We start from the raw sequence: 12,943 nt of genomic DNA, 5'->3' as shown, positions 1-12,943 counted from the left end.
AATGGTTTTGTTTTCAAAATATTTATTTTTATATTATTAAAATTAATGTTGTGGATTTAATTAGTAGGATTTAATGATGAGAAAGATATATCTTAAATATAGGATTTAATAAGAGAATATACCTTAGATATGAGATTTAATGAGAGATAATAGGAAAATGGTTTTACTTCCAATTGGTTTTAAATTTTACATTTCATTTCCATCATTAATTAAAACATTTCTTATTTATTATAAATGTTTTCAACTTGTTGACCCGCCCGATTGAACCGTTCAAATAGTCATTCGGCCTTGATTCTAGGTTTGGTTTTGTTGAAACCCCCTCTTTTGGTTAAAAACCGTCTAACTTGGGCAGTTCAACCATTGACCTATTCGACCCAGTAACCAAGTCGTAGATTGCATACTTAATTATGTTCAAACTTTTGGAAATCATAACTTTGCACTCCGATGTCTGATTGGGGTTATCTTTTTCTTTTTTTAATTTTTGAGTAACTTTTCAAGATCTATACGTCCCAAGGGCATTATGCGCCTTATCTTGCTATTTTCACGAAAAAACCCATTTTTTGGCCCCAAAATGCAAATTTTAATATTTTTTATAAATAAAAAAATTAACACAAAATTAAAAAACATAAATAAATGTAACATAATACATATATTATATGTTATATATAAAACATAATTATAAAATATATGTAAAACATAACTATGATATATGTAAAACATGATTATACTATTTATTGATAAAATATGTATTTTTACACACACACACACAGTGTTGACGCAAAGCAGTTTGACTGGTTTGACCTTGACAATCGAACTGGTGACTTGTGACTCGAAGGCAAAAGCATGTCGGCCTCTGAGTCGGTTTTTAAAACGTATACTTATTATTGTTTAATATGTCAACTATATGATGTTAAAAACGTTCCCATTTTTTTAACTTCTATATTTTTTCATTTTCTATATTTTTTTATTTTATTATTTAATTGTGGCAACATGGATTGGCCCATTTGACCCAAATGGTTTAATTTCTTACCACCACCTAGATGAAAACACTATTTTTTCCAGGTAGATTTTAAAAGTATAAGTTTTTATGTTATTGAAATTATTAATTTATTATGTATGTATTTAATTATAGAATTTAATAATGAGAAGAAACAAAGAAACGTTAAATATATAATTCAATGAAGGTTAACACAAATTAATACCTTAAATGTTGGATTTAATGAGAGATAATTGAATGCATTGAATATCTTAGAATTAACTCTTTTCAACTCATTTAATATCAACAATTAATTACCCTTGTTGCCCTCATTTTTATCAATAAATTTAAATATAGAGGGGTAAGTTTTGTCATCACAAAATTCTAGAAATATTCTTGAAGCTATTCTTACTTTTTAAGGTAGTATAGATAGATTAAACCCATGTTTTTTTTTTAATTTACCAAAAATGAAATCATTCTTCTATCTATGTGGTGGGTAAGCAATTTAATTTAGTCAACCTGTGATGTTATAGTTAAACAATACAAATTTTAAATATAAATAAATACAACAAATAAAAAAAGTATTGAAAAAATTAGGCACATCCCTAATATTTTATATTGTTCATATATTAAAGAAAAATAAGTATAATAAACAAGAATCCATAAATCTACATGTTGATCTTAGAGCCAACATTTCACTATCTATTCATTCATGCGGGGAGCATGAAGTGCTAAGCCATTAATGCTGTGGTGAATGTTAACCTGAAAAAGTCTGTGAAACTAAGGTTTCATATGTGTTATATCATTTTGATGGCCGGACAACTTAAGAATTACCTTCATTCTCAATTCAAAAAGTGTTATGAAACACACTTAGATAAAGACGGGGTTGCAAAAGTAGTTATAGATCTCATGGAATAAGTTAGAATTTAGAATAACACTCTACCTTTCCTTGCTTTTGTAGATAAATAAATTTAGGGAATGAAATTCTGATTACATTACTATAGGCTATACTTTTATTTGTAAGAGTTTTTATTAAAGATGGAAATGAAATACAAAATTTAAAATTGATAAAAAATATGCAATTATTTTCCTATTTCGTGGCAAGTCAATAGTTCAATTTTCAAGTCAAATGTGTTAATCTAAAAAATTAAAAAATATACATAAACTTTGTAGAAAGTGTGATAAATAAGAATTATATTTTATTTATAGAAATATAAACAAATTGTATAAATTTTGAACATATCGATACTTATACTACTATTAAAAGTAGGAAGGAGCTTGTGAAACTTCTTTTTGAGTAAAATACTCATTTTTTTTTGAATTTAGTCCTTCTCTAATTATGAGGGTAGAAAATGTAATTTGAACTACTATTTTTCACCTTATTCAGTTTCTTATCACCAACTAATATACTTAAGGTATTAACCCCCACTCTTATTACTGGAAACACTCCTCCCATTCCTTTTCAGAAAAAAATATATTCTCACCAATAAATTATATTAATTAGATTAGTATCCAATACTAATATAAAATTATATTTTCTTAAAACTAACTCAAAAATGAAATTGTTCTTCTATTTAGGTGGCAAATAAACAAGTCAACCATCTAGGTCAAATGAATCAACCAATGATGTTATAATTAAATTATAAAAATTAAAAAGATAAAAATACAAAAATTTTTGATAAAATACCTGAAATGTGTAGAGAACATTTGAGCACTTCATTAATATTACATATTCAAAATATTAAATAAAATAAATGAAAAAATACTTTTATATATATAAAATATAAAAATTATAAAAAATATAAATATTCATTATCATTAGCATTATCTAAAATTTCCACCTACATACACATTTACTAATCCCTGAAAAATCACAAAACGGCGTCTTGACATTCACTTACCATTAAATTTTTTAAGCCCCAACTTTTATTATTAATTTTGTAGTGTTACTACTTACTACCAAGCACCATCTAATTTTTCACAGCGTTTCGCACGTGCGGAGTTTAACTATTTTAACGTTAGGGTTAAAAACGAGGAAATGGGACAAACCGATATTTTTAAGCCCTAGAACGGAGAGTTGCCATGCTCTGCCATGGATTGAGGTCTTGAGTGAGCCCAGTTACATCCTAAATCAATGCAAGGAATTAACAAAACCAGCTAAGATCGAGTCTTGAGCTTTGAGAGAAAATTTAAACAGGTGGATATATTTTCCTCCCTTTTAATTTTCCCTTCCTCCTCTCATCTTTTTTTTTTGGGCCATGATGCAGTGTCTTGGGAAGAACCGATAGTTTTTTGTTCTTTGATCAGGGAAAATTGATTCTGTTTGGGGAAGAAACTGATTACTTTTTCTTTTTGGGAATAACTGATAATTTGGACGAATTTTTATTGAACCGTCCTGTTCTTCTGTTAACTGGTTCCATTTTGCGTTAGTTCAAGTGATAAACTTGGTTTTGTACCCAACCAAACTGCCGCTCACCGGCCCGTAAAAAGCTTTTCTACTCGATTCCATGTTAAACTTGGGAATTCTTTAATAAATTTATGAAATTTGCATGAACTTTCTGAGATATTAAAAACAAAGAATTAAATACCTTGGACCTTTCGACAAATTGTATTTCTGGTTGTAGGAATAAAGAAATCCTTCTGAAAATTTTGATGTTTATACATATATTGAAATATAATGGAATTGAAATTGTGCTTGTGGTTATCCATATCCTACTAGTTTTTGGAGCTAATTTTTAACTCCCAAGTGTTTTATTTTTACAAAGAATGCAATTCATGAACTCATTCATTATGCTAACAATATGTATGTATTACATTACATGAAGGGATACTAATTAATTGAGTCATTTTAGGAGGCAGGAGATACATTATAGTATCACATTCCCAATAAGCGACAAAGCTACTGAATTCTTAATAACATATTCTGCAATCTTCCTTCCTTCTTTGGACTTTTGAGGGTTAATGATGCTACTGATATTTCAATGATATAGACTTAATAAATAATAGTATATATGGATATATAAAGTAGTATTTGTATTTATTTTAACAGTGAGCTTGAATTGAGCCCAGTTATAAATAGAATACTAACAAATGAAGCTCTTACCTTCATAAGTGGAAATAGATATTCTCACTGGAGCAACTTCAATTTTGCAAACAGATTATTTTTGACTGTACACAGAGCCTAACACTTCTGTGAAATTGGAACAGGTTTTCTCAACTGTAGTCTTATTTACAACTACACTCCATTTTTAAGTTCTATGCTTCTTTTTGTTTCAGATTCTTGATATTGTATGTGTTCATTTGGTCTATAGCTATACACCCTAGTATGTAGCTGCCACTGAGTCTCTGCTATGCTTGATTAAAAGTTTGTTTCCCTAATATTTGAACTTAAATGCTTTTAGATAATTTTGTTATCTGTTGATTAGTTTCTGATTTAACACTTACTAATTGTCTTTATTTTGTTATAGAACATAGAATCATAGAAAACAATATAGTTTACCAAATTTTAGATATGATGTTTTTAAATGGTTTAGCCGGTTAACTGTTAAAACTGTATAGTACTTGAATGTGCAACCATTGTGTTAAATAACTTGATGTTCCAACTAATGTGCCACTAAGTTTCTTAGAACATTTCATTTCTTTAAATATTCAGATTTGCTCCTCTATTTCGTTCAGGCATGTGTCTCACCTTCTGCTTCTATATTTTATGTCTTTGCTCAAAATACCATATGCTATTGCTGAATGTATAGAAAAAGGGAAAATTCCCGATTAGTACCCTGTACTTTGGGCCTAGTGCCACTTTGGCCCCCGAAATTTAAAACGCAATAATTCAGTACCCGAACTTTCAAAACGTGCCAATCCAGTACCTGTTGTTAACCAACTGTTAAGTGGCATGTGAAAATTTAACCAAGTGAAGATGGTTTGCAACAAGGGGATCTCCTTCAGCTCACAACTATTAATGAACTCATTAAATTTTCACATGCTAGTTGTGATAGACTGATGGACGTTTGGTTTCACTACAAAATTGATTACATTAAAATCTCCACCCAAACACCAAGGTCCCCCCACAAGTTGTGTATTCCATACAACTCCTCCCACATCTCATTTCTTTCCCTATAGCTGCTTGGCCCATACAGGTTCGTTAGCACCTAAATGAATCCATTCTCAACATTTTTAAATTTTAAAGAGATTGAAAAGTTGCTTAACAATTCTTCTAGAGGTTCGGCTACATCCTCCCTCTAAATGGTAACCAAACCTCTAAAAGGCTCCCTAGGAAGGCAATGAGGATCAGCTCACTGTAGTTGCCCACACACTTCTAATCCGACTTTTGTCAAGCTCTGGTAACCTTGTTTCCTGTAACAAGACTATATCAAGCTTCTCTCTCCTTAGCTGATCCTTAAACTACTCTCCTTTTCCTAGCACTCCCCAAAGCCCTAACGTTCCAGTTGACAATCTTCATTAAAAAACTTGCTAAGTAACCCTTGTTACCACAGAAAACTCCCTACTTGGACTCCTTTCTTCTATCCCCTCTGGCACTGAATTCCATTTCTCCCTCAATATCTGAGATCAACCTCTCCACCTTTGACTTTTTCTTCCTTTTCCTCTTTCCCTGTCCTCTCCTATTGGAGTTACTCTTGGGGTTCCTTAGAATGACTTCATTTTTGACCCTATTCTTTCTAGTTTTTCCACTCATCCATCTCAACATTCACATTTCTGCCATGCTCATTTTTTGGATATGTTGTTTCTTGACTGCCCAACACTACTCTATACAGCATGGCTAGCTTTGCAACAATTCAAACATGTGAAAATTCTAATCTGTTTATTTCTCTCCTAATTGCATTACTTCATGTGATTAATGTGATGTTAATTATCTTGCATTCCTATTAATGTGATGTCAAGCCCCTTGAGGCAAGCCTAGACAAGTTCGTGTGAAGGTCTTAAAATATATAAAGAGATTGGTTTTGTGGTTTTAGTTGCATTTCATTATATTTTAGGATTAGGAGTCTACTGGTTTGATGAAAAAAATCTTGTATTAAGAAGGATGGGAGAGAAATACTAGGGGTTCTAGTTGAGGTGCATATCTGGGCGCACTAGTGCACACACCTTTCCAAAGGGGCTGTGCCTGTGCCTAGGCGAGGTGCATGCTAGGTGTGCCTGAGGTGCACGTTTTAAATCACTAGATGGACATTTTTCCATGTAAAGATGGGAAAATTGGGAAATTTTACCAAGATATTTGGAAAATAAAAAATCAATGAAGTTTTCTAAAAGCATGGAATTAGTTGATAATTTTCAAGGAATCTTTAGAAGACATATAATTGCACATTTAAGGTTCAGAAAACCATACCAAACAATTGTATAAATCAAATAAGAGAAGATTAAGAAACTTAAATGGGTATCTTTTTCTCTATCTCCCTTTTAGTCTTTTTTGCCATCTTCTCTTCTTTGTGTATGCCATTTACTTACTGTTTTGATTTGTGTCTTTAACTCTTTGTTATTATTATATATTTTGATTAGATTGGGAATTCTCTTTTGTAGTTGTGTGCCTTTTTTCTTTTTCTATTAAATTATGGTGACTTGGTAACTGAATTGTATCAGCATAGTTGGCTAACAATCCAATTACTGAATTCCCATTTGTTCTTTTATGAAAGGATTTTTTTAAAAGTATGACGGTTTAAATGAAATATCAGAAATTTTCTGATGATATTGTAAACTTTTAAACCTTTAATGTATAGTCTATCAACGACACTTGAAATATCACTGATATATTTGCAACATATGAGAGATATTAGGGGAAAAATGATTCTTGGAAAATTTCATATCATCCCCTAGCCAAATGGAGAGGTTTTAGTGAAATTTTGCCAAATGTTGCCAATATTTTGAACCATGCGCACTGCAATGAAACTGCTGAATTTGTAATGCTCCTTTATATGGATGACAGTGTTTATTGATTAGAATACAGAGAAAGAAAAGTTTCCCAAAGAGTATCTAGAGTACATCATCATCTAAGCATTATTCCAAAAAGTATCTAGAGAAGTTCTTGGATCTAAATATTCCACAATCAAGATTGAATCTGAATATCTTGTATGATAAGATGGACCTTCCCTCAATGGGATCGCTTTTGCATTCTTCCTTGTAAAGTTCCAAGCAAGATATGAAGCTTGTGAAGAAAGCCCAACCTCTAAACTAAGTAAGGGCACTAGTAGCATGATTCAAAACTATCATATGTTTTGGCTTTTGAGTCTCCACTTGCTTGCATGCTAGTGTATATAAACTCATCTTTGCCAAATATAATAACTTTCAAATATTATATTTTTTATTTAAATAGAAATTATGATCATTAATTTTTTATTAAATTGGCCTGTTGACCAGAATTTCTGAATTTAGGTGATTTTTTACAAAGGATCACATCATGTTCAAGAAGTCTATTGAGGCAAAGTCCCTGCAACGCTTGTCTGGTGCAGATCGTAAGAAGCTCAAAAGAACTGTAAAGGAAAGATTTCCACAAGCATCAGATGCTGATATTGATGCCATACTTCCTCCTAAGGTAAAAATTGCTGAATGATTTTGTACAATGTATATCATAATATTTCATGTCTTGTTCCACAAGCATCAGATGCTTGGGGAATCTCCCCTTAACGATAGATTCCCAAACTTACATTCCCTTTGAAAAAATTTCAAGTTATTTATTCTTTTCGTGTTTTTAGGGATTCTTGGGGTCTAGGTCTAAGGAGAGGTTTGAGGGACTCAGATTGGCAGATGATCTTTTCTCTCTTCTAAGCTCAGTTTTTTTGGACCAGTCTTGTCTTGATAGTAGAATTTGGACTGAATCTTCTTCAGGTTGCTTTTCTTGTTCTTCCTTTTTCAATGCTTTGGTGCCCCCTTCTAACCCCCGGTTACCTCCTTTCCTGTTAAAGAAGTTTGGATCGCTCCGATACCTCCAAATGTAAGGGCTTTTTGTTTTTTTTGATGAATAATAATAAGTTTATTGATTCAGAAGCAAATTAGAGTGAGTTCATACATCATCCCAACGAGAGGCGCGAGCTGCAGCCCCTCCTTGAAACTTACAAGTAAACTAGGAAAGAAAAACAAGAATCACAACTGAGCCCAAAATAATTCTTCCCTATTTACCCCTTGCTTAGCTAACACATCTATCTGACAAGGTATTTGCTGATCTCCCCACCCACTGTACAGTGACCAACATATTCCTTGTCAACCATCTAAATTTCTTCATTTCATTCTTGTATCGCCACATAGCCTCTTCAGAATTTTTCAACCAACCCACCACCACTTTGGAATCCCCCTCGATTATTAGGTGTTGTACCCTCAGCTGGTTTGCAAATTGGACCCCTTGTACAGCAGCTAAAAGTTCTGCCCTGATGGAATTCCCAATTCCCAAGGGACCTGAGTAGAGCAACAAAATCTCTCCCTTCTCATTTCTCAAAGCACCCCCCACTCCGGATAATCCTGGATTACCCATGCTGCTTCCATCAACGTTCAACTTTATTGAGCCTTCGGGTGGAGGAGACTAGCTTGTAATTGATTTGTCCTTTAGAGATGAACACTTTGTTACTGCTGACCAATTTCTCCAAATGTCATTAAAGGAGAATTGATGAAAGATTTCCAAGGTCTTCAGCCAATGTGTTGCCCTGTTTAACACATAGTCTTTCAAATCTTGGCTGTTCCTTTCCTTATCTTGAAAATTTCTGAGATTCCTTTCTTCCCAAAGAGTCCAAGTCAAGGCAGCACGAGCACATCTCCACATAATTCTCCCTATTTTTGTAGGCCAATAAAAGGTAGAAGGGGACTCAAAATTAGTAGTAGGTTGGCTGCAATCAAACAGCTTGGGAACTTGGTCCCTTAGACAACCTGTAAGGGATTGTTGAGCCTTAAAAGAGAGCTGGATGCTCAAGTTGTTTGAACTAGGAGGTCAGCAAATGCTTTAGCTGACAACCTAGCAAAGCAAGGGGTGAATCAGGAGTTTTTGTAATTTGAATTATGTTCAGGGGTCACCTTACACTTGTAGGTGACAGTTGTATTTCTGGTTTTTTAGTTAATGAAAGTTACCGTTTCCTATCAAAAAAAAAAAAAAGAAGAAATGAGATCTGAAGGGTAAAATATGCGGGATCATTTGTTTATGCTTCGTACCATCAAATGTTTTAACTTGAACTTGTTATTTTTTATTGTGGAATTTTTAGGGTCATCTTGTTTCATTCCTATTTCAAAAAGAAAGAAAACTCTTATATGATTTAGATATTTAAGGAGAAATATTGACATTCATTTTCACTTTAAGGGGAATGCCATATGGTTTGATGCTTGAGTTTTAATTCAAACCATATGATGTTCTTCTTAGACTGGTCTTGCTGATGACCATACTTCATTTATGAATTGATTATAGACTGATCCTTCCTATCATGGATTCGTGCTTTAGGTGGAGATAACAGTTGCAAAGTTCCCAAACCGGGTACTTGTATATGGTGTAGAAGGTGGATTTCCAATGCTTTTTGATGTTGATGGGCGAGGCAATGAAATATTTCCCACAGGTATTGAAATATGTATTGAACAGTATAGACTTTTTTTTTTCACTTGTCAAATTTCATCCTGGTTCTTTTTTTGATAATTAACAGAATATATTCCATTAGAAAAAACAGCATACTGCCCCAATAAGCTAGGAAGTAAGCCAAATCATACAATCTAGGTCATCATATGGTCAACCTAAAAGAAAAAGAAAAAGTGAAACATCTTTTACATATTATGTCCTGGCCCAGGGCAAAAACAATTTAGACAGTCTCTTCCAACCCCTGCTCTTGCCAAAGAGTCAGCCAGCATGTTCGATATGCTAATCCCAGTTCTTTGTCAAATTCCATCCTGGTTCTTGTTTCTCATACCTTTTCTTTGGGCATGCTTACAATATGAATTTTTTAATCTGGTATTAGATATGTTATTCCATGGTCTCTCCCTATTATTCTTGCATCTGTGCCTCCAGGCTTTAGTAATTTTGTATATTTTCCCTATATTTTTGCATTGATCCCCCTATTTTTACTGATAAACTGCATCCAGCCCCTGCCATTAAAAGCAACATAAAACCATTGGTTCAAAGCTTGAAGAGACAAAACTGCCATGATCTCACCCAAATTTTTTAAAGGAAAAGGACTAAAAGTAGTTGTCTTAGTTTTGTTTTAATTTTGAAATCTCAAAATTATGGGCACTTAAATCATTTCTTACTAGTCCTTTTCGGTCTCCCCCCAGTTCTTTCAGCCCCTTCAACTTGTAACAGATCATTTCTTCCAACAGGTGCTGTAGATGCCTCGGTGGTCTTTTATGCATGTGACCAAACCATCTTAGTGTACTTTCTTTGATTTTATCACCTAATGGAGCTACTCCTAGGTTCCTTGTTATGACTTCATATGATTTCATTTTTGACCTTGTCCTTTCTAGTTTTACCACTCATCCATCTAAGAATTCATATTTCTGCCACACTCATTTTTTGGACATGCTATTTCTGAACTTCCCAACACTCTGCTCCATACAACATAGCTGGCTTTACAACTATTTTATTGAATTTTCCTTTTGTCCAAAGTGCCATTCACCTATCACATGAGACTCCAAATGCACCGTTTTGCCTATCCTTCTCTAACTGTATGAAAAACATCCTCCTCAATCTATCATCTGTTATGGATTGTTGAACAAGGTAATGGAAGAGGTACACCTAGTTTCAAATTGGTGAAAAAATAATGGATTCCATTTTTAATTTGAGAGATTGAAAGGTTAGTTGAATTAATGGTCTTGGGTTGCTTGTACCAGAAGGGGCATGAATGCAGTCAATCTGTAAAAAAGGTGAGAAATGTAAAATGAGAAAACATAGACAGGAATCTAAAAGTTTGACTCTGTGAGTGGTCACTTTGTGCAAATAAAAATGCAGAGGTTTGGATTGTATCCAGTCTACCCCTCCCAAGACTCCAGATAGCTGGGACTGACCAACATTGGGTAATGGCCTTTTTAGGGGGGAATATAAAAACAACTAAGGCATGGGGAGTAGATGCAAAACATCCTAAATAATTTTCATTGTATTGTGCTATTTGTACTTATAAAGACAAAACTTGCTTCTGTGGTTGAATTAGAAGATCCGGCCCTTGGGTGGGGAGATTATGTCTTGTTGCATGTTTAAATTGTTTAATTGTTGTGCTTCCTTGTTGATGGTATGTTATTTGCACAGAAAGCATGTGAAGAGTTAGGTTTGGTTTCCGATGGTTGTAAAGAATGCTTGACGATGTACAGGCTACACTAATTCTTGTGCTTGCCTAATTTATTTGTAATACAATGTTGTTTTTGCATGCATTATTTAGCTTATGTCTTTCATTTTTTGCAGTGTATGCACTCTGGAAGGTTCCTGAACTCTTACCGGCTTTCATTCTCAAGGGTGGTGAGGTGTCTCGTTTTGTGATTGGTGGTGCAGATTTGATGTTTCCTGGTATTAGTATACCTGCAGAAGGTCTACCTTCATTTTTAGCAGGGGAAGCATGGGCTGTAAAAGTCCCTAGCAATCCAGCTCCTATTGCTGTAAGTATTTTTGAGCTTCAGTTCTCCAACAGTTGAAAGCATTGTTGCTGTCGTTACCAGATTTATAATTCGCAATGTTAACCAGATATGTACACATTGTTTGGGTTCCTTTTTTGAATATAGAGCAAACCTTGTGCAGGTTGGGTCTACTACCATGAGCAGTGTAGAAGCATTAAAAGTTGGTTTAAGAGGAAAGGCTTTGCGTATAACACATTACTATAGGGATTCACTTTGGCAAGTATAGGGTGGAAGTTGATTTTGGTTTTTGGACTAAGTTGTTCAAGTAGGCTTTCTAACTTGAACATGTGCTCTACTTTTGTGGATGTTTCTTTCAGGGAGTCTGCAGAGGGCCATTATGTGCCAAATGCAGGATTCTTGGAAGATGTTGTCCTTCAAGATCCTGCTTTATTACCGGTTTGTCAAACATCTGATAAATGTACAGATGCAAACAATGCTTCTAGTGATGAACAAAATGGCACTGACAAGGCAGAAAAGGGGGAATTGGTGGATGTCCAAGATATCCATCAAGAAGAAGAGCTTGCTACCTCAATACAGACTGATATTAAAGATCCTATAGAAGAAATAACCACAGAAATGAGTGGATTGAAGGCAACTGATGATATTTCCACTGAAGAATTGAATGGTGAGAAGGAACAACATGCTCTATCTAGTGAAGAAGTTGATATGCTTTTAGACAAATGCCTTTTGCAAGCCTTGCGCACAAGTGTGACAGATAAATACTTACCAATGCCTGGAAGCATATTATGGTAATATATATAATATATACTCTGCTTCTTATCCCTTCTCTCTTTCTCATATATTACTTGATACAGTCATCGTATCTTATTATTAACCAGAGGTGTATCCTTTCCTATTTATAATTTTTATTTTCTACCTCTGCATGTGCACAGAGACACATACATACTCATGTTCTCTGGCCCCTCTTCTTGGTTTGAGAGCTTTATTCTAGTGGATTTAATCATCTTACCTTATTATTTACTAGTGGTGCATTATTGCTCACGTTTTTTTGTAAAATAGCACTTTGTGTTTGTTCATGCTGTGACATGTCTATCCATTGTAATCAATGGAGTCATGGCGAAACATCAAAACCTGGTTGGTAGAGAGGGAGTTAACAAAACAAGGTAGGGGGAAGGAGAGGAGGTAACCGTGCACTCCCCTCAAATTGTTCGAACTGATTCAGAGGTAATACAAGATGGGGAGGTTAATATAGAAAAGTTGGTAGAGAGGGAGGTTCAGATTGGGAAATCACTTGGATTAGTCTTCTAGGGTGGGGAAGGTTTTGCCAAAATTGCGTTTGATAAATTTGAGCAGAAGAAGAAAGAAGAGAAGGAGAGAAAAAGAGAAATCCTAGAGAAAAACAAGGGGTGGAACGAGGAAGAGGAAGAAGAG

At 34.0% G+C, this 12,943-nt stretch overlaps 1 protein-coding gene across 3 annotated transcripts in view; it reads left to right on the top strand.

Annotated features, from left to right (window-relative positions):
• Positions 1-3,016: 3,016 nt before the first annotated feature.
• LOC104590701 (eukaryotic translation initiation factor SUI1 family protein) overlaps positions 3,017-12,943 on the top strand; it is a 46,215-nt gene continuing 36,288 nt past the window's right edge. Inside the window, exons 1-6 of one of the 3 annotated variants that reach the window (XM_010249436.2) lie at positions 3,017-3,173; positions 7,346-7,520; positions 9,405-9,516; positions 11,343-11,533; positions 11,673-11,767; positions 11,869-12,300. In XM_010249436.2, the coding sequence (XP_010247738.1) occupies positions 7,386-7,520; positions 9,405-9,516; positions 11,343-11,533; positions 11,673-11,767; positions 11,869-12,300 (965 nt within the window). In that variant the 5' untranslated portion in view covers positions 3,017-3,173; positions 7,346-7,385. Of the gene's footprint in view, positions 3,174-7,345; positions 7,521-9,404; positions 9,517-11,342; positions 11,534-11,672; positions 11,772-11,868; positions 12,301-12,943 lie in introns of all 3 variants that reach the window. The other 2 variants (XM_010249435.2, XM_088887391.1) reach the window with 2 other exon arrangements.

The sequence above is a fragment of the Nelumbo nucifera genome, chromosome 5 (assembly GCF_055504915.1).
Source record: "Nelumbo nucifera cultivar China Antique chromosome 5, China Antique-T2T, whole genome shotgun sequence".
Taxonomy (NCBI): Eukaryota; Viridiplantae; Streptophyta; class Magnoliopsida; order Proteales; family Nelumbonaceae; genus Nelumbo; species Nelumbo nucifera.
This window is presented reverse-complemented; position numbering and strand designations above follow the sequence as displayed.